A 23,506-nucleotide genomic window follows, 5' to 3' on the forward strand; every position below is an offset into this window, starting at 1 on the left:
TGATAATTAATGGTGACAAATGTGTTGGTGATATAATAATATGTATAATAATAATAATGATCATTAAAGGCGGGACATTAGTTGGTGATATAATAATAATTTTAATAATAATAATGATGATAATTAAAGGTGGGACATTAGTTGGTGATATAATAATAATAATGATAATTAAAGGTGGGAAATGTGTTGGTGATGTAATAATATCAATAATAATAATGATGATAAAAAGCGGGATATGTGTTGGTGATACAATAATATTAATATTAATAATGATGATAATTTGAGACGGGACATGTGTTGGTGATATAATAATAATATTAATAATAATAATGATGATAATTAAAAGCAGGACATGTGTTGGTGATATAATAATATTAATAATGATGATATTTAGTGGCGGGACATGTGTTGGTGATATAATAATATTAATAATGATGATAATTAAAGGTGAGACATGTGTTGGTGATATAATAATATTAATAATAATGATGATAATTAAAGGTGGGACATGTGTTGGTGATATAATAATATTAATAATAATAATGATGACACTTAGAGGCAGAACATGTGTTGGTGATATAATATTAATAATGATGATAATTAGCGGCGGGACATGTGTCGGTGATATAATATTAATAATAATAATGGTAATTAAAAGCAGGACATGTGTTGGTGATATAATAATAATATTAATAATATTAATGATTATAATTAACGGTGAGAAATGTGTTGGTGATATAATAATATTAATAATAATAATGATGATGATTAAAGGTGAGACATGTGTTGGTGATATAATAATATTAATAATAATGATGATAATTAAAGGTGGGACATGTGTTGGTGATATAATAATATTAATAATAATAATGATGACACTTAGAGGCAGAACATGTGTTGGTGATATAATATTAATAATGATGATAATTAGCGGCGGGACATGTGTCGGTGATATAATATTAATAATAATAATGGTAATTAAAAGCAGGACATGTGTTGGTGATATAATAATAATATTAATAATATTAATGATTATAATTAACGGTGAGAAATGTGTTGGTGATATAATAATATTAATAATAATAATGATGATGATTAAAGGCGGGACATTAGTTGGTGATATAATAATATTAATAATGATGATAATTAAAGGTGGGAAATGTGTTGGTGATATAATAATAATAATATTAATAATAATGATGATAATAAAAAGCGGGATAAATGTTGGTGATATAATAATATGAATATAAATAATTATGATAATTTGAGGCGGGACATGTGTTGGTGATGTATTAATAATGATGATAATTAGCGGCGGGACATGTGTCGGTGATATAATATTAATAATAATAATGGTAATTAAAAGCAGGACATGTGTTGGTGATATAATAATAATATTAATGATTATAATTAACGGTGAGAAATGTGTTGGTGATATAATAATATTAATAATAATAATGATGATGATTAAAGGCGGGACATTAGTTGGTGATATAATAATATTAATAATAATAATGATGATGATTAAAGGCGGGACATTAGTTGGTGATATAATAATATTAATAATGATGATAATTAAAGGTGGGAAATGTGTTGGTGATATAATAATAATAATATTAATAATAATGATGATAATAAAAAGCGGGATAAGCGTTGGTGATATAATAATATGAATATAAATAATTATGATAATTTGAGGCGGGACATGTGTTGGTGATGTATTAATAATGATGATAATTAGAGGTGGGACATGTGTTGGTGATATAAGAATAATAATGATGATATTTAGAGGCAGGACATGTGTTGCTGATATAATATTAATGTAAATATTATTAATAATTAGAGGCGGGACGTGTTGGTGATATAATATTAATATATTAATAATTAGAGGCGGGACATGTGTTGGTGATATAATATTAATGTAAATATTAATAATTAGAGGCGGGACATGTGTTGGTGATATAATATTAGTATGAATATTATATTATTAATAATTAGAGGCGGGACGTGTGTTGGTGACATAATAATATTATTATAAATAGTCTTGATATTTAGAGGCAGGACATGTGTTGGTGATATAATATTAGTATAAATAGTATTAATAATTAGAGGCGGGGTGTGTGTTGATGATATAATATTATAACTAGTCTTGATATTTAGAGGCAGGACATGTGTTGGTTTTATAATATTAGTATAAATATTATTAATAATTAGAGGCGGGACGTGTGTTGGTGATATAATATTATTATAACTAGTCTTGATATTTAGAGGCAGGACATGTGTTGGTGATATAATATTAGTATTAATATTATTAATAATTAGAGGCGGGACGTGTGTTGGTGATATAATAATATTATTATAAATAGTCTTGATATTTAGAGGCAGGACATGTGTTGGTGATATAATATTAATAATGATGCAGCTGAGATAGGCTCCAACACCCCCCGTGACTCCAAAAGGGACAAGCGGTAGCAAATGGATGGATGGAATGATGATAATTAGAGGCAGGACATGTGTTGAAATAATAATAATATTAATATAAATATTATGGGTTATACTTGTATATCGCTTTTCTGCCTTCAAGGTACTCAAAGCGCTTTGACACTATTTCCACATTCACACACACACATTCACACACACATTCACACACACTCTATGGCGGGAGCTGCCATGCAAGTTCCAAACCACGTGTCTTGCTCAAGGACACAACGGCCGTGACTAGGTTGGTAGAAGCTGGGGCTCGAACCAGGAACCCTCAGGTTGCTGGCACGGCCACTCTCCCATCCGCGCCACGCCACCCCCCTAATAATTAGAGGCGGGACATGTGTTGGTGATTGGCGGAGGAGGCGCGTCTGCTTTTGGGGCTGCAGCGCGTCAACAAGCTGATCTGCGTGCTGAAGTTGCTGCTGGGCTGCTGGGACTTGCTGTCAGCCGTCACGTGACGCTGCAGGTGCCATCGCCGCCACTTCCTCCTCAGCTCACCTTGCACCTGCACCAGGACAGCGGCATCACTTGACGCTACCACTGCGTCCAAACAAGATGGTAATGCAACATCCCAGCCAGAGCCCAGACCTAAACCATGTTGTAACCTGCTACATGACATCCTCATACATCATCACACATCATCATATAACACACATCATCATATATTATCATACATCACACATCATCATACATAATTGACACATCGTCATAAATCATCATACATACACATACATCATTATAAATCATAATAAATAAACATAGATCGTCATACATCATAATACGTCATCAGCCATTATCATACATAGTCATACATATATCATACATCATACATATCATACATCATCATACATATATCATACATATCATACATCATCATACATATATCATACATCATACATATCATACATCATCATACATATATCATACATCATACATATCATACATATATCATACATCATACATATCATACATATATCATACATCATTATACAAGATCATACAACATCAAAAATCATCGTCCATACATTTTCATACAAGATCATACATCATCATACATATATCATACATCATTATACAAGATCATACAACATCAAACATCATCGTCCATCATACATCCTCATACAAGATCATACATCATAAATGATTATACGTCATCATCATACATCATTATACATTAGCATACGTAATCACACATCATACATGATCACACATAATCCTACAAAACCATACATTATCATGCAAAATTCCACATCATCATACATGATCATACATCATCATACATCATAAATGATCATACATAATTATACATCATCATAGATAATCATACAGCATCATACATAATAATACATATTCATACATGATCATACATAATCATCATACATTATAATACATATTCATACATGATTATACATAATCATACATCCTCATACACGATTATACATCATCATAAATGATCATACGTTACATACATAATCATACATCCTCAGATGATCATACATCATCATACATAATCATTCATCCCATTAGATGATCATACATCATACATAATCATACATGATCATATATCATACATCATCATATACCACACATCCTCATAGATCATACATAATCATATATCACACATCCTCATAGATGTTCATAGATCATCATACATAATCATACATCATCATACATAATCATATATCACACATCCTCATAGATCATACATAATCATATATCACACATCCTCATAGATGTTCATAGATCATCATACATAATCATATATCATAGATCATCATATATCACACATCCTCATAGATGATCATACATAATCATATATCATACATCATCATACATCACACATCCTCATAGATCATCATACATAATCATATATCACACATCCTCATAGATCATCATACATAATCATACATCCTCATAGATCATACATAATCATATATCACACATCCTCATAAATGATCATACATAATCATATATCACACATCCTCATAGATCATCATACATAATCATGCATCATACATCCTCATAGATCATACATAATCATATATCACACATCCTCATAGATGATCATACATAATCATATATCACACATCCTCATAGATCATCATACATAATCATACATCATACATCCTCATAGATCATACATAATCATATATCACACATCCTCATAGATGATCATACATAATCATATATCATCATACATAATCATATATCACACATCCTCATAGATCATCATACATAATCATATATCATCATACATAATCATATATCACACATCCTCATAGATGATCATACATAATCATATATCACACATCCTCATAGATCATCATACATAATCATACATCATACATCCTCATAGATCATACATAATCATATATCACACATCCTCATAGATCATCATACATAATCATACATCCTCATAGATCATACATAATCATATATCACACATCCTCATAGATGATCATACATAATCATATATCATCATACATAATCATATATCACACATCCTCATAGATGATCATACATAATCATATATCATCATACATAATCATATATCACACATCCTCATAGATGATCATACATAATCATATATCACACATCCTCATAGATCATCATACATAATCATATATCATCATACATAATCATACATCACACATCCTCATAGATGATCATACATAATCATATATCACACATCCTCATAGATGATCATACATAATCATATATCATCATACATAATCATATATCACACATCCTCATAGATGATCATACATAATCATATATCACACATCCTCATAGATGATCATACATAATCATATATCATCATACATAATCATATATCACACATCCTCATAGATGTTCATAGATCATACATAATCATATATCACACATCCTTGTGGATGACCATACATCTTCATACACCATCACACAACATCATTGTTATCTCATACACACGTTTTTAATGAATATTGCACTGAACAACGTGTGTGTGTGTGTGTGTGTGTGTGTGTGTGTGTGTGTGTGAGCGTGTAGAGACGCACTGACCTCTGCGTTGAGGAAGCAGTAAAGCACGGCCACCACAAAGCCCTAAAAGGTCAGAAAGGTCAGAGGTGAATTTACTTGAACTACTTTTCATGTCTTTTATAGATTTTATTCACGTCACAAAAGTTAATAATATTTTATTTCAGTTTTCATACCCTCACAAAAATGTTTTTGGCCAAGACAAAAAATCTATCAGACCGTAGTATTACATTATACTCTACTGTATAATCCAATGCTATATTATTTTATACTACATTGTATTATACTATACTTTATTATACCATATTATACTATACTGTATTATATTATATCATATCATACTGTACTGTATTATATATCATATTATACTATACTATATTATATTACATCATATTATACTATACTATATTATATTACATCGTATTATACTATACTGTATTACATAATATTATAGTACATTGTTTTATACTATACTATATTACATCATACTACACTATATTATATTATATCATATTATACTATATTATATTATACTATACTGTATTACATTATATCATATTATACTATATTATCTTATACTATACTATATTATTTCATAGTATACTATACTGTATTGTATTATATAATATAATACATATTCTGTATGGACTTTTACTTCTGTTATTTACTATGATTGATTTACTATAATTGAATAACATAAAAAAAGAAATTTCAAAAGATACAAGATAACTTCCTCTATATTAGTAATGATGGTAAAAGTAATAATAATATCGATAATGATAATAGAAATAATAATGATGATAATACTACTAGTAATAATGATACTAGTAATAATAATGATGATAAGAATGATAATAATACTAATAATGGTAACACTTTAGTATGGGGAACATATTCACCATTAATTAGTTGCTTATTAAAGTAACAAAGACTTAATTTAGAGTTATTTGGAGACTAGGGGAACATATAAGGGTTAGGGTTAGGGTTACTAATAAGCAAGTTATTTGGAGACTAGGGGAACATATAAGGGTTAGGGTTAGGGTTACTAATAAGCAAGTTATTTGGAGACTAGGGGAACATATAAAGGTTAGAGTTAGGGTTACTAATAAGCAAGTTATTTGGAGACTAGGGGAACATATAAAGGTTAGAGTTAGGGTTACTAATAAGCAAGTTATTTGGAGACTAGGGGAACATATAAGGGTTAGGGTTAGGGTTACTAATAAGCAAGTTATTTGGAGACTAGGGGAACATATAAAGGTTAGAGTTAGGGTTACTAATAAGCAAGTTATTTGGAGACTAGGGGAACATATAAGGGTTAGAGTTAGGGTTACTAATAAGCAAGTTATTTGGAGACTAGGGGAACATATAAGGGTTAGAGTTAGGGTTACTAATAAGCAAGTTATTTGGAGACTAGGGGAACATATAAGGGTTAGGGTTAGGGTTACTAATAAGCAAGTTATTTGGAGACTAGGGGAACATACAGGTATAAGGGTTAGGGTTAGGGTTACTAATAAGCAAGTTATTTGGAGACTAGGGGAACATATAAGGGTTAGGGTTAGGGTTACTAATAAGCAAGTTATTTGGAGACTAGGGGAACATATAAAGGTTAGAGTTAGGGTTACTAATAAGCAAGTTATTTGGAGACTAGGGGAACATATAAAGGTTAGAGTTAGGGTTACTAATAAGCAAGTTATTTGGAGACTAGGGGAACATATAAGGGTTAGGGTTAGGGTTACTAATAAGCAAGTTATTTGGAGACTAGGGGAACATATAAAGGTTAGAGTTAGGGTTACTAATAAGCAAGTTATTTGGAGACTAGGGGAACATATAAGGGTTAGAGTTAGGGTTACTAATAAGCAAGTTATTTGGAGACTAGGGGAACATATAAGGGTTAGAGTTAGGGTTACTAATAAGCAAGTTATTTGGAGACTAGGGGAACATACAGGTATAAGGGTTAGGGTTAGGGTTACTAATAAGCAAGTTATTTGGAGACTAGGGGAACATATAAGGGTTAGGGTTAGGGTTACTAATAAGCAATAATTCTGAGGTGATTGAGGTAAGAGTTAATGGCTTACTGCTTGTATAATAAGGCCATGCAGAATAAGACATTAATAAGTACTTAATAATGACTAATTAAGAGCCAATATGTTACTAATTTGCATGTTAATAAGCAACTAATTAATGGTGAATATGTGTTCCTCATATTAAAGTGTTACCATAATAATGATGATAGTAATATTAATAATCGTAATAGTAATATAAATACAGATGATAGTAGTACTAAATGTTATTACCTGAAAGGAGCCCAGAATCAAGTCAAAGACGAGTCTGATTTGGGTCTTGACTTGTTCGGGAATGAAAGCAAAGACGATGAAGTTGATGCCAAACAAAGGAATGAGGAGCAGCGTGGACTTGGCTAACCTCCTGAAACAAACAACAACATGACTTCATTTATGTCAACAATATGTGGCAATGTAAACAATATGTGGCAATGTAAACAATATGTGGCAATGTAAACAATATGTGGCAATGTTAAATGTAAACAATATGTGGCAATGTTAAATGTAAACAATATATGATAATGTTAAATGTAAACAATATATGACAATTTAACATATAAACAATATATGACAATGTTACATATAAACAATAAATGACAATGTTAAATGTAAACAATATGTGACAATGTAACATATAAACAATATATGATAATGTTAAATGTAAACAATATATGACAATGTAACATATAAACAATATATGACAATGTTAAATGTAAACATTATATGACAATGTTAAATGTAAACAATATGTGACAATTTTACATGTAAACAATATATGATAATGTTAAATGTAAACAATATATGACAATTTAACATATAAACAATATATGACAATGTTAAATGTAAACAATATATGACAATGTAACATATAAACAATATATGACAATGTTAAATGTAAACATTATATGACAATGTTAAATGTAAACAATATGTGACAATTTTACATGTAAACAATAAATGACAATGTTAAATGTAAACAAAATGTGACAATGTTAAATGTAAACAATATATGATAATGTTAAATGTAAACAATATATGACAATGTTAAATGTAAACAATATATGACAATGTAACATATAAACAATATATGACAATGTTAAATGTAAACAATATATGATAATGTTAAATGTAAACAATATATGACAATTTAACATATAAACAATATGTGACAATGTTAAATGTAAACAATATATGATAATGTTAAATGTAAACAATATATGACAATGTAACATATAAACAATATATGACAATGTTAAATGTAAACATTATATGACAATGTTAAATGTAAACAATATGTGACAATTTTACATGTAAACAATATATGATAATGTTAAATGTAAACAATATATGACAATTTAACATATAAACAATATGTGACAATGTTAAATGTAAACAATATATGACAATGTTAAATGTAAACAATATATGACAATGTTAAATGTAAACATTATATGACAATGTTAAATGTAAACAATATATGACAATGTAACATATAAACAATATATGACAATGTTAAATGTAAACAATATATGACAATGTTAAATGTAAACAATATATGACAATGTAACATATAAACAATATATGACAATGTTAAATGTAAACAATATATGACAATGTTAAATGTAAACAATATATGACAATGTTAAATGTAAACAATATATGATAATGTTAAATGTAAACAATATATGACAATGTAACATATAAACAATATATGACAATGTTAAATGTAAACAATATATGACAATGTTAAATGTAAACAATATATGACAATGTTAAATGTAAACAATAAATGACAATGTGAGAATTAATCAACACATTCCAACATCAACACTTTCATTCAGACCTAACATGAATGTGCAAAAGTATTGGGACACCGGTGGCCTTCACCAAGAAGCTCGCATGTCCCAATACTTTTGTTTTGGGCCCAGGTGAGGTGCACTTACGAGTACTGATTGGACTCGTTCCTCCCGATGTCCGGGCAGTTGATCTTCTGGCGCAGGATTCTGATGATGCAGATGAAGAGGATGAAGTTCATCTGTGGACAAAACATGCAAACTGCATCTTTTTTCATACTTTCTCATGTTTGTGATGAGAAGAAGGCATGACTCATTCTGCCTCCGACTGCTTCACCAAGTCATCTTTGTGATGATTTCTTTCTTTTATTCTATGAATATCAACCACTTCTTCTTCACACTCACTTTCTTCGCAACCATGCTTGCAAAAACAACATTATGTCCATCTCTAGCAAGAAGTTAATGCTAGCTAGAAGCCAGGGCTAGCTATAAGCTAAGGCTAGCTAGAAGCTAAGGCTAGCTAGAAGCTAGGGCTAGCTAGAAGCTAAAACTAGCTAGAAGCTATAGCTAGCTATAGGTTAAGGCTAGCTATAAGCTAAAGGTAGCTATGACCTAATGCTAGCTATAAGCAAATGCTATCTTTAAGCTAATGCTAGTCATAAGCTAAGGCTAGCCATAAGCTAATGTTAGCCATAAGCTAATGGTAGCCATAAGCTCATGCTAGCTATAAGCGAATGTTAGCTATAAGCTAAGGCTAGCTATAACCTAATGGTAGCCATAAGCTAATGGTATCAATAAGCTAATGTTAGCCATAAGCAAATGTTAGCTATAAGCTAAGGCTAGCTATAACCTAATGGTAGCCATAAGCTAATGGTATCAATAAGCTAATGCTAGCCATAAGCAAATGTTAGCTATAAGCTAAGGCTAGCTATAACCTAATGGTAGCCATAAGCTAATGGTATCAATAAGCTAATGCTAGCCATAAGCTAATGTTAGCTATAAGCTAATTGTAGCCATAAGCAAATGTTAGCTATATGCTAAAGCTAGCTATAAGCTAATGGTAGTCATAAGCTACTGCTAGTCTAAAGCAAATGTTAGCCATAAGCTAAGGCTAGCCATAAGCTAATGGTAGCTATAAACTAAGGCTAGCCATAAGTTAATGTTAGCAATAAGCTAATGGTAGCCATAAGCTCATGCTAGCTATAAGCGAATGTTAGCTATAAGCTAAGGCTAGCTATAACCTAATGGTAGCCATAAGCTAATGGTATCAATAAGCTAATGCTAGCCATAAGCTATTGCTAGCTATAAGCAAATGTTAGCTATATGCTAAAGCTAGCTATAAGTTAATGGTAGCCATAAGCTAATGCTAGCCTAAAGCAAACGTTAGCCATAAGCTAAGGCTTGCCATAAGCTAATGGTAGCTATAAGCTAAGGCTAGCCAAAAGCTAATGGTAGCCATAAGCTAATTTTAACATAAGCTAATGGTAGCCATAAGCTCATGCTAGCTATAAGCGAATGTTAGCTATAAGCTAAGGTTAGCTATAAGCTAAGGTTAGCTATAACCTAATGGTAGCCATAAGCTAATGTTAGCTATAAGCTAATGTTAGCTGTAAGCTAATGTTAGCCATAAGCTATTGCTAGCTAAAAGCAAATGTTAGCTATATGCTAAAGCTAGCCTAAAGCAAACGTTAGCCATAAGCTAAGGCTAGCCAAAAGCTAATGGTAGCTATAAGCTAAGGCTAGCCAAACGCTAATGGTAGAATTAGACAAACTTTAATGATCCACAAGGGAAATTGTTCAAAAGCTAATGCTAGCCATAAGCTAATGTTAGCATAAGCAAATGTTAGCTATAAGCTAAGGCTAGCTATAACCTAATGGTAGCCATAAGCTAATGGTATCCATAAGCTAATGTTAGCCATAAGCTATTGCTAGCTAAAAGCAAATGTTAGCTATATGCTAAAGCTAGCTATAAGCGAAGGCTAGCCATAAGCTAATGGTAGCTATAAGCTAAGGCTAGCTATAAGCTAATGATAACTAGAAGGATTTCAGTCTTATCTTAGGGGGTTTGTGTGACATAAAAAGTGAGTATGAATATGTTGTTTGCAGTTAGTAAACAACTCTTGCACTCAGTAAACATAAAATGCTGAATCATTTTCATCATGGGAGTTCTCAAACAGCCATGAATAAAATGCAAGACCTTCTTGAGACTTCATGAACCAAATGGACACAATGCACTCACCTCAGCAGAAAAACAACAAATATGTCCAGAAGTGTGAATCATTTTCATTATTAAAATATTTCTGATCCAGCTCATAAAAGAACTAAGATGCTTGTTTTGAATAACAATTATAAGCTACGGACATCTAATCTATTATTATTATTTTGTATTACAAACCCCAAAAGCAGTAAAGTTGTCACGTTGTGTAAATGGTAAATAAAAAGAGAATACAATGATTTGCAAATCCTTTTCAACTTATATTCAATTAAATAGACTGCAAAGACACGATATTTAATGTTCGAACTCGAAAACTGTTTTTTTTTTTGCAAATATTAGCTCATTTGGAATTTGATGCCTGCAACATGTTTCAAAAAAGCTGGCACAAGTGGCAAAAAAGACTGAGAAGTTGAGGAATGCTCATCAAACACTTATTTGGAACATCCCACAGGTGAACAGGCTAATTGGGAACAGGTGGGTGCCATGATTGGGTATAAAAGCAGCTTCCATGAAATACTCAGTCATTCACAAACAAGGACGGGGCGAGGGTCACCACTTTGTCAACAAATGCCTGAGCAAATTCTTTAACAACAACATTTCTCAACCAGCTATTGCAAGGAATTTAGGGATTTCACCATCTACGCTCCGTAATATCATCAAAAACTTCAGAAGAACTGGAGAAATCACTGCATGTAAACGTATGTATTACCGACCTTGGATCCCTCAGGCGCTACTGCATCAAAAAGCGACATCAGTGCATAAAGGATATCACCACATGGGCTCAGGAACACTTCAGAAAACCACTGTCAGTAACTACAGTTGGCCGCTACATCTGTAAGGGCAAGTTAAAACTCTACTATGCAAAGCGAAAGTCATTTATCAACAACACCCGGAACACGAGCTCATCTAAGATGGACTGATGCAAACTGGAAAAGTGTTCTGTGGTCTGACGAGTCCACATTTCAAATTGTTTTTGGAAACTATGGACGTCGTGTCCTCCCGAACAAAGAGGAAAAGAACCATCCGGACTGTTCTAGGCGCACAGTATAAAAGCCAGCATGTGTGATGGTATGGGGGTGTATTAGTGCCCAAGATATGGGTAACTTACACATCTGTGAAGGCACCATTAATGCTGAAAGGTACATACAGGTTTTGGAGCAACATATGTTGCCATCCAAGCAACGTTATCATGGACGCCCCTGCTTATTTCAGCAAGACATGTTACAACAGCGTGGCTTCATAGTAAAAGAGTGCGGGTACTAGACTGGCCTGCCTGTAGTCCAGACCTGTCTCCCATTGAAAATGTGCGGTGAAGCCTAAAACACCACAACGGAGACCCCCGGACTGTTGAACAACTTAAGCTGCACATCAAGCAAGAATGGGAAAGAATTCCACCTGAGAAGCTTCAAAAATGTGTCTCCTCAGTTCCCAAACCTTTACTGAGTGTTGTTAAAAGGAAAGGCCATGTAACACAGTGGTAAATATGCCCCTGTGACAACTTATTTGTTGCTGCCATTCAATTCCAAGTTAATGATTATTTGCAACAAAAAAAATGAAGTTTCTCAGTGTGAACATGAAATATCTCGTCTTTGCAGTCTAATTAATTGAATATAAGTTGAAAAGGATTTGCAAATCATTGTATTCTCTTTTTATTTACCATTTACACAACGTGACAACTTCACTGCTTTTGTATTATTAATCTATTAATATTATTATTATCATCATCATTATTATTGTCAATGATTGTTATCTTTATTATTGTTATTATTATATAATTAATAGTATTAGTGTATAAGTCAAGTTGAATGAAACTGTAATATTTGTAGAGTTGAAATTAGAGATGTCCGATAATATTGGCCGATAAATGCTTTAAAATGTAATATCGGAAATTATCGTTATCGGTTTTTTTTATTATCGGTATCGTTTTTTTTTTAATTATTTTTTTTATTTTTTTATTAAATCAACATAAAAAACACAAGATACACTTACAATTAGTGCACCAACCCAAAAAACCTCCCCCCCCCATTTACACTCATTCACACAAAAGTGTTGTTTCCTTCTGTTATTAATATTCTGGTTCCTACATTATATATCAATATATATCAATACAGTCTGCAAGGGATACAGTCCGTAAGCACACATGATTGTGCGTGCTGCTGGTCCACTAATAGTACTAACCTTTACAGTTCATTTTACTCATTTTCATTCATTACTAGTTTCTAGGTAACTGATTTTATACTGTTTTACTTTCTTTTTTATTCAAGAAAATGTTTTTAATTTATTTATCTTATTTTATTTTATTAATTTAAAAAAAAACAGGACCTTATCTTCACCATACCTGGTTGTCCAAATTAGGCATAATAATGTGTTAATTACACAACTGTATACATCAGTATCGGTATCGGTTGATATCGGTACCGGTAATTAAATAGTTGGACACTATCGGAATATCGGCAAAAAGCCATTATCGGACATCCCTAGTTGAAATAAAAGATAAGTAGCAAGAGAGAGTGTTACAAAATGCTATTTTGTGTCCTGCTCTTCAAGGTGTGCACAAACCAGCGAGTACTTAAGGAGAGACCTGGAGCTCAGAACCCTCTTCACAGTCGGGAATATTATTTTGTCAAATGTGGCGCACGAGGCAGAAGGACCAGCTGCCAGCCAGCCAAATGAAAAGAAAAATATGAAAAAGGATTCCTGGTAACTTTTTCAAGTGGAACAAGAACTTGGAGGTCACGCTGACTCTTTGGGAATATTGCAAAAGTTATGATCATAAATCTGTGACTGTATACTTGGCTTGGCTGCCCCTACAGATTTGGCGTGGAATTTACCGTCAACAAATATTAATACGACAGTACACTCTAAGGTTGTCCCGATACCAATATTTTGGTACCAGTACCAAAATGTATTTTGCTATTTTTCTAAATAAAGGGGACCACAAAAAATGTCATTATTGGCTTTATTTTAACAAAAAATCTTAGAGTACATTAAACATATTTATTATTGCAATTTAGTCCTTAAATAAAATAGTGAACATAATAGACAACTTGTCTTTTAGTAGTAAGTAAACAAACAAAGACTCCTAATTAGTCTGCTGACGTATGCAGTAACATATTGTGTCATTTATCATTATATTATTATGAGGGACAAGCTGTAAAAAGGGATTAATCCACTTGTTCATTTACTGTTAATATCCGCTTATTTTCTCTTTCAACATGTTCTATCTACACTTCTGTTAAAATGTAATAATCACTTATTCTTCTCTTCTTTGATACTTTACATTAGTTTTGGATGATACCGCACATTTAGGTATCGATCCGATACCCATACTTGCCAACCTTGAGACCTCCAATATTGGGAGGGGGGCGGGGGGGTTGTTGGGGGCGTGGTTATTTACAGCTAAAATTCACCAACTCGAGTATTTCATATATATTTCATATATATATATATATATATATATATATATATATATATATATATATATATATATATATATATATATATATATATATATATATATATATATGTATGAAATACTTGACTTTCAGTGAATTCTAGCTATATATATATATATATATATATTTATTTTTATTTTATTTACATAGAAAAAAAATAAAAATACTTGAATGTCAGTGTTCCAGTGGCTATCCATTAGATGGCAGTATTGTCCTGTTTAACTTCTCCGTTCATGATGAGTATATCATTTCGGCCGCCATGTCTGTAATTTCCTCGTTCTTCTGCTTCGTCTCCTTGTTGTGTGCGCAGTTGTGCACTCTATAAAAGCCCTAGATGTTATGACGTCTTTGGGCAGGCAAGCTGTTTATATTGTGGGAAAGCGGACGTGAGAACAGGCTGTCCCCACTCAGTCTCAGGTCCGCATTGAGCTGGAGGGGGCGTGGCCTCCAGCTCCGGCTGAATACCGGGAGTTTGTAGGGAGAAAATCTTTGCCGGGAGGTTGTCGGGAGAGGCGCTGAATATCGGGATTCTCCCGCTAAAAACGGGAGGGTTGGCAAGTATGCCGATACCAAGTAGTTACAGGATCATACATTGGTCGTATTCAAAGTCCTCATGTGTCCAGGGACGTATTTCCTGAGTTTATAAACATAATATGAATTTTAAAAAAAGGAAAAAAGATTTTGTGGCCATAAAAAATATCGATGTAATCATAGTAGTATCAACTAGATACGCTATTGTACTTGGTATCATTACAGTGGATGTTAGGTGTAGATCCACCCATGGCATTTGTTTACATTGTGACGCCGGTGAGCTATTGTATAGCGTGTTTAGCTATTCCTGGTCCTCCAGTGATAATGCTACTTGTAAGAAACTTACTTTATTTGTCGCCATGTCTTAAAGCACCTCTTCCTGAGGGTGTTTTAGTGTTATAACTTCACCTTTATATTTACATGCATCCATTCTCCCTTTTTAGTCTACACACTGTGTCTGCTTGTAAGTACTCTGTGTGTGTGTGCGCGCTGCCGAACATGCTCCTCTGCTCGTAAAACCAGCAATGTCTCGACGGTACTTTTCAAACAGAGTATAGTACCATTTTTGATTCATTAGTACCGCGATACTATACTAGTACCGGTATACTATACAACCCTAGTACACTCTTATGTTATATTCACTTGCTAATATGTCTTTTATATGCAATGCAGAGCAGGGACTTGCAAAATGGTGGACCAGTTTGTGGCTTCACAACATTGCATAATTTTTTATTGTTTATTATTCATACTTGATGCATTTTGGGGGGGGCGGGGGGGGGGGGGGGGGGAACGAAGAACTGTTTAGTAAAGAAATGAATGATAAATATCAATACTACCACTAGATGAGACCAAAGCAATCAGGGTGCACTGTTCAGTATCGTGGCCTCTGATTGGCTCTGCCTCAGGAAGCACTAGTGTATTGGAGTAAATGAATATGTGTAAAATAAAAAATACATTCAACAATTAAAAACAATGTATCAATTTTAAAAAAGGTGAATTTGTGTGCTTTATTTCTTATTCCAAAAAAACAACAACTTAATTAGAACTTCATAAAAAGTTTTTGTATGCTCTCACTATAAAAAATTTAATTGTTTAAATCAAAAATTTGGGGAAATGATTTACTTTAGCAGCGATAAATGAGGGTTTACTGTACAAACAGACAAACATTTCTATTCCTGTCGTTTATCTGTGACTAACGAGCAGATATTTTTGTTTTTTTTACCATGAACACATGGATTTTGCCTAGCAACTAGCAGATTAACATAAAAATGAACTATTTATGGTGTAATATTGCTCTTGGAACGTGAAAAACACGCAGTGTTTATTCCAAGTTTTATTTCTGAGGCAGGCAGGTACAAATGATGTTTTAGGGGCAGAGCTACAATCATACAGGTGTGTGATTGACACACTCACAGAGGAGCGGGTCCATGTTAAAAAAAAAAAAAAAAAAGTACTTTAAAAAATGAAAAAGATTTTAAAAAATATATATAGTTAAATAATAATAATAATAAAAAGTAAAAAACATAAATATTAAAATAGAAAATAAAATTACAAAAATATATATATTAAAAAGAAAACATACTGTAAATAATAAAGTATCAAAAAATCAAATCAAATAAAAATCACAATATAAATAAAATGAAAACGTAATGTAGCTTGAATGACTTTTACCACTGTGGACCATTTAAAGTGGGTGACGCACGGTCACCATGGCAACAGCAGAGGTGCTCCTCTTATTATGATTAAAAAGCATACAGCCATGAAAATGATTTCAACGTTTTTCTTTGAAGGTTAAATGTGTTCATATTGTGCACCTACCAAGATAGATGCCAGGATTGGAGCTTTAATGATCCACCAGAAGACGTCGCTGGTCTCGATGATGTCCCAGCAGCTGCTTACACATGAAACAACAATGAAACACACACACACACCCACGTCACAATTTGTCTCACCCAACATCGTTATAGTAGGTCTTGGCGACGCTCCAGGCTGCGATGAAGACGGCGGGCCCCCCTGAGAGACGACACATGAAGCGGTTAATCGTGGATGACGAGCGTGCCGACGAGGACGTGTAGTCGGTGAAGACGTCCTCACCCCAGCCGATGAGAATGTACGCCCAGAAGTACTTCCTCTCCGAGAAGAAGGAGACAGCCAGCAGGGCGTGAAGGTAGAGGCCTTCTACCAGCAACCAGAAGAAGGACGCCATGATGGCGTACTGGAAGAACACCATCGCCACCTTGCAGCCCACCTTTAATGTTCATGTTGTTCAGTGTTTGCTCATATTTCACTGCAAAAAACTTCAATACACCCACTTTTAAATATACCAGTAACTGTTCATTGTTGACATCAAAGTACTATCTATGTATCTATATTAGTAATTGTTGACAATTTACTGCAGATAAAATACTAACCATGTTGGTAATATTAATGATTATTGAAAACTTACCGTAAATAAAATACTAATAATGTTGGTAATATTAATGATTATTGACAACTTACCGTAAATAAAATACTAATAATGTTGTAATATTAGTAATTGTTGACAATTTACTGCAGATATAATACTAATAATGTTGTAATATGAGTACCGGTAATTGTTGAAAATTTACTGCAGATAAAATAATAATAATGTTAATATTTGTAATTGTTGACAATTTACCGTAGATAAAATACTAATCATGTTGTAATATTAGTAATTGTTGACAATTTACTGCAGATAAAATACTAATAATGTTGTAATATTAGTAATTGTTGACAATTTACTGCAGATAAAATACTAACCATGTTGGTAATATTAATGATTATTGAAAACTTACCGTAAATAAAATACTAATAATGTTGTCATTTTAGTAATTGTTGACAATTTACTGCAGATATAATACTAATAATGTTGTAATATTAGTACCGGTAATTGTTGAAAATTTACTGCAGATAAAATAATAATAACGTTAATATTTGTAATTGTTGACAATTTACCGTAGATAAAATACTAATCATGTTGTAATATTAGTAATTGTTGACAATTTACTGCAGATAAAATACTAATAATGTTGTAATATTAGTAATTGTTGACAATTTACTGCAGATAAAATACTAATAATGTTGTAATATTAGTAATTGTTGACAATTTACTGCAGATAAAATACTAATAATGTTGTAATATTAGTAATTGTTGACAATTTACTGCATATTAAATACTAATAACGTTGTAATATTAGTAATTGTTGACAATTTACTGCAGATAGAATACTAATATTGTTGTAATATTAGTACCGGTAATTGTTGAAAATTTACTGCAGATAAAATAATAATAATGTTAATATTTGTAATTGTTGACAATTTACCGTAGATAAAATACTAATCATGTTGTAATATTAGTAATTGTTGACAATTTACTGCAGATAAAATACTAATAATGTTGTAATATTAGTAATTGTTGACAATTTACTGTAGATAAAATACTAATAATGTTGTAATATTAGTAATTGTTGACGATTTACTGTAGATAAAATACTAATGTTGTAATATTAGTAATTGTTGACAATTTACTGTAGATAAAATACTAATCATGTTGTAATATTAGTAATTGTTGACAATTTACTGCAGATAAAATACTAATAATGTTGTAATATTAGTAATTGTTGACAATTTACTGTAGATAAAATACTAATAATGTTGTAATATTAGTAATTGTTGACAATTTACTGCAGATAAAATACTAATAATGTTGTAATATCAGTAATTGTTGACAATTTACTGCAGATAAAATACTAATAATGTTATAATATTAGTAATTGTTGACAATTTACTGCAGATAAAATACTAATCATGTTGTAATTTTAGTAATTGTTGACAATTTACTGCAGATAAAATACTAATAATGTTGTAATATTAGTAATTGTTGACAATTTACTGTAGATAAAATACTAATAATGTTGTAATATTAGTAAGTGTTGACGATTTACTGTAGATAAAATACTAATAATGTTGTAATATTAGTAATTGTTGACAATTTACTGCAGATAAAATACTAATAATGTTGTAATATTAGTAATTGTTGACAATTTACTGCAGATTAAATACTAATAATGTTGTAATATTAGGAAATGTTGACAATTTACTGCAGATAAAATAATAATAATGTTAATATTAGTGGGGTAATTGTTGACAATTTACTGCAGATTAAATACTAATAATGTTGTAATATTAGGAAATGTTGACAATTTACTGCAGATAAAATAATAATAATGTTAATATTAGTGGGGTAATTGTTGACAATTTACTGCAGATAAAATTATAATGTTAATATTAGTAATTGTTGACAATTTACTGCAGATTAGATACTAATAATGTTGTAATATTAGTACGGTAATTGTTAACAATTTACTGCAGATAAAATAATAATGTTGTAATATTATTAATTGTAGACAATTTACTGCAAATAAAATACTAATAATGTTGTTAATATTTATAATTGTTCACAATTTACTGCAGATAAAATACTAATAATGTTGTAATATTAGTAATTGTTGACAATTTACTGCAGATAAAATACTAAGCATGTTGTAATATTAGTAATTGTTGACAATTTACTGCAGATAAAATAAAAATCATGTTGTTTATATTAGTAATTGTTGACAATTTACTGTAGATAAAATACTATTAATGTTGTAATATTTTTCTTTTTTTTTCATTTATTTATTTATTTCAGGCAATGACATAAAAAAGTACAACGTTGAACACATAATAATATAAATTAATATAGTGCAAAATATAATTATATAATTAATATTAGTAATTGTTGACAATTTACTGCAGATAAAATAATATTAATATTAATATTAGTTCAGTAATTGTTGACAATTTACAGCAGATACAATACTAATAATGTTGTATTGTTAGTAATTGTTGACAATTTACTGCAAATAAAATACTAATAATGTTGTAATTGTTGACAATTTACTGCAGATAAAATAATAATAATGTTGATATTAGTAATTGTTGACAATTTACTGTAGATAAAATACTAATCATGTTGTAATATTAGTAATTGTTTACTATCTTTATGTTGTTTGATGAACGGAAAAATGAACGGACTAAAAATAAAAAGAGCAGGATGTTGACCCTTTCAAAACAAAGAGGATTCTTGCTCAGGTCTTCCCACCGAGCTTGACGTGCAGTTGTCCACCTCTCCGACCTCGTAGAGGACAACATCTTTGATGAGGACGGCGATGGCCTTGAGGACGAAGGAGACAAACAGGTGCATGTGGATGTAGTTCCTCGTGCAGTGCAGCTTCCTGGCGGACAAAAACACATTTTGGTTGGTCACGTTAATGTTGATAGCCAACATTGTTAGCATTGTCATCACTGTTAGCTTTGTTAGCGTTGTTAACATTGTTAGCATTGTTAGGGTTATTAGCATTGTTTAGCGTTGTTAGCATTCTTAGCACTGTTACCATTGTTAATGTTGTTGGGGTTATTGTCATTGTTAGCATTGTTAACATGTTAAAAAAGTTTGCTTTGTTAACATTGTTAACATTGCTAGGGTTATTTGCATTGTCAACATTGTTAGCATTGTTAACGATATTAGCATTGTTAACATTGTTAAGGTCATTAGCGTTGTTCACATTAGTAGCATTGTTAGCACTGTAAACATTGTTGGAGTTATTAGCATTGTTATGAGTGTTAGCCTTGTTAATGTTGTTAGCATTATTAGCATTGTTACCATTTATAACACTGTTAGTATTTTTAACATTGTAAAAGTAGTTAGCATTTTTAATGTTGTCAACATTGCTAGCACTGTAAACGTTGTTATCATTGTTGGGGTTATAAGCAGTGTTAGCATTATTAGCCCTATTAACATTACTAACATTAGCATTGTTAATGCTGTTAACCCCGTTAACATTGTTAGCATTCGTAAGGTTATTTTTACTGTTAACGTTGTTAGCATTGTTAAAGTGTTAAGCATTATTAGCATTAATAGCATTGCTAACGTCAACTTCGTTAACATTGTTAATTAATCAATCAATAAATTGTCAATTATGGACTCAGTATCTAATCAATCAATAAAATGTAATTTATGGACTCGATGACTAATACATCAATCAACAAAATATTCAATTAATAAAATATCAATTATGGACTCGGTGACTAATCAATCAATCAATCAATAAATTGTCAATTATGTGACTAATTAGTCAATCAATAAAATGTAATTTATGGACTCAGTGACTAATCAATCAATAAATGATCAATTATGGATTCAGTGACTAATCAATCAATCAATGAAATGTCAACTATGGAGTCAGGGATTACATAATCAATCAATAAAATGTAAATTATGGAGTCAGTGACTAAAAAAATCAATAAAATGTAAATTATGGACTCAGTGATTACATAACTAATCAATAAAATGTCATTTATGGAGTCTGTAACTAAATAATCAATAAAATGTCAATTATGGGCTCAGTGATTACATAATCACTAAAATGTCAATTATGGAGTCAGTGATTACATAATCAATCACAAAAATGTCAATTATGGAGTCTTTGACTAAATAATCAATCTATAAAATGTCAATTATGGACTCAGTGATTACATAATCAATCAATCAAATTTAAATTATGAGTCAGCGACTAAATAATCAATAAATTGTCAATTATGGACTCAGTGACTAAATAATCAATCAATAAACTGTAAATTATGGACTCAGTGATTACATAATCACTCAATCAAATTTAAATTATGGAGTCAGTGACTAAATAATCCATTAATTTTCATTTATGGACTCAGTGACTAAATAATCAATCAATAAATTGTGAATTATGGACTCAGTGACTAAATAATCAATTAATAAACTGTCAATTATGGTCTCAGTGACTAAATAATCAATCAATAAACTGTCAATTATGGACTCAGTGACTATTAATCAAAAAATTGTGCAAATGTATGTTTAAATTTTTTTAGCCTTTTTAAAGAAAATCCTATCGTCATAGCAAATTATGCAAATTACTCGATGATGTCATGGTGATCACGTCCCCAACCACGCCCCCACCACCACAGGTATATTGGCAGTTTAGGGGAAACCCTGTTGTTGATATCTGTGATGATATCAGTGACGATGTTAGGATATTAGTGATAATATCAGTGACATTATCACTGATGATACCCGTGACAATGTCAGTGATGACGTTAGGGACGATATCAGTAATGATATCAGTTGTGATATGCGTGATGTATTAGTCATGATATCAGTGATGGTATCAGTCAGTCATGATGAAAAAGGAAGTGTATGCAGAGAGAAGCCCTCCGATTAATATTGTCCGTGAAAAATATCATATGCTATGATATCATGTGTGATACCGTACTATTACTGTACATACAGTACCTGAAGATGCAGAGGACGGCGATGGCGGTGGTGAGAGAGACGAGGGAGACGCTGTGACCGACGGTGTAGCCGATCTTCACTTGCCAAAAAAACTTGCCCTGCAGATGATACATGAGGACAAAAATATTGGAACGTGAAAAACAGTAGTATTGATATCGTCATGGTGTGAAAACCAACAGTAACTGTATTAATATCATCATTGTATTATAAGTAATAACAGTTATTAACTGTATTGATATCATCATTGTATGATAAGTAATAACAGTTAATAACAGTATTGATATCATCATTGTATGATAAGTAGTAACAGTTATTAACTGTATTGATATCGTCATCGTGTGATAAGTAATAACAGTTGTTAACTGTATTGATATCGTCAGTGTGATAAGTAATAACAGTTAATAACAGTATTTATATCATCATTGTATGATAAGTAATAACAGTTATTAACAGTATTGATATCATTGTATGATAAAAGTTATTAGCAGTATTGATATTATCATTGTGTGATAAGTAACAGTTAATAACAGTATTGATGTCATCATTGTATGATAACAGTTATTAAC

The 23,506-nt window shown here is 31.4% G+C and overlaps 1 protein-coding gene across 7 annotated transcripts in view; it reads right to left on the reverse strand.

Moving 5' to 3' along the window:
• Positions 1-1,700: 1,700 nt before the first annotated feature.
• vipr1b (vasoactive intestinal peptide receptor 1b) overlaps positions 1,701-23,506 on the reverse strand; it is an 80,517-nt gene continuing 58,711 nt past the window's right edge. For 3 of the 7 annotated variants that reach the window (XM_062020686.1, XM_062020687.1, XM_062020688.1), the window contains exons 6-14: positions 22,941-23,038; positions 20,718-20,850; positions 17,648-17,801; positions 17,506-17,566; positions 17,372-17,444; positions 9,503-9,594; positions 7,794-7,923; positions 5,524-5,565; positions 1,708-2,989 (exon numbers count right to left, since the gene is read on the reverse strand). In XM_062020686.1, the coding sequence (XP_061876670.1) occupies positions 2,810-2,989; positions 5,524-5,565; positions 7,794-7,923; positions 9,503-9,594; positions 17,372-17,444; positions 17,506-17,566; positions 17,648-17,801; positions 20,718-20,850; positions 22,941-23,038 (963 nt within the window). In that variant the 3' untranslated portion in view covers positions 1,708-2,809. Of the gene's footprint in view, positions 2,990-5,523; positions 5,566-7,793; positions 7,924-9,502; positions 9,595-17,371; positions 17,445-17,505; positions 17,567-17,647; positions 17,802-20,717; positions 20,851-22,940; positions 23,039-23,506 lie in introns of all 7 variants that reach the window. The other 4 variants (XM_062020683.1, XM_062020685.1, XM_062020684.1 and 1 more) reach the window with 3 other exon arrangements.

This window comes from Entelurus aequoreus, linkage group LG15 (genome assembly GCF_033978785.1).
Source record: "Entelurus aequoreus isolate RoL-2023_Sb linkage group LG15, RoL_Eaeq_v1.1, whole genome shotgun sequence".
NCBI lineage: Eukaryota > Metazoa > Chordata > Actinopteri > Syngnathiformes > Syngnathidae > Entelurus > Entelurus aequoreus.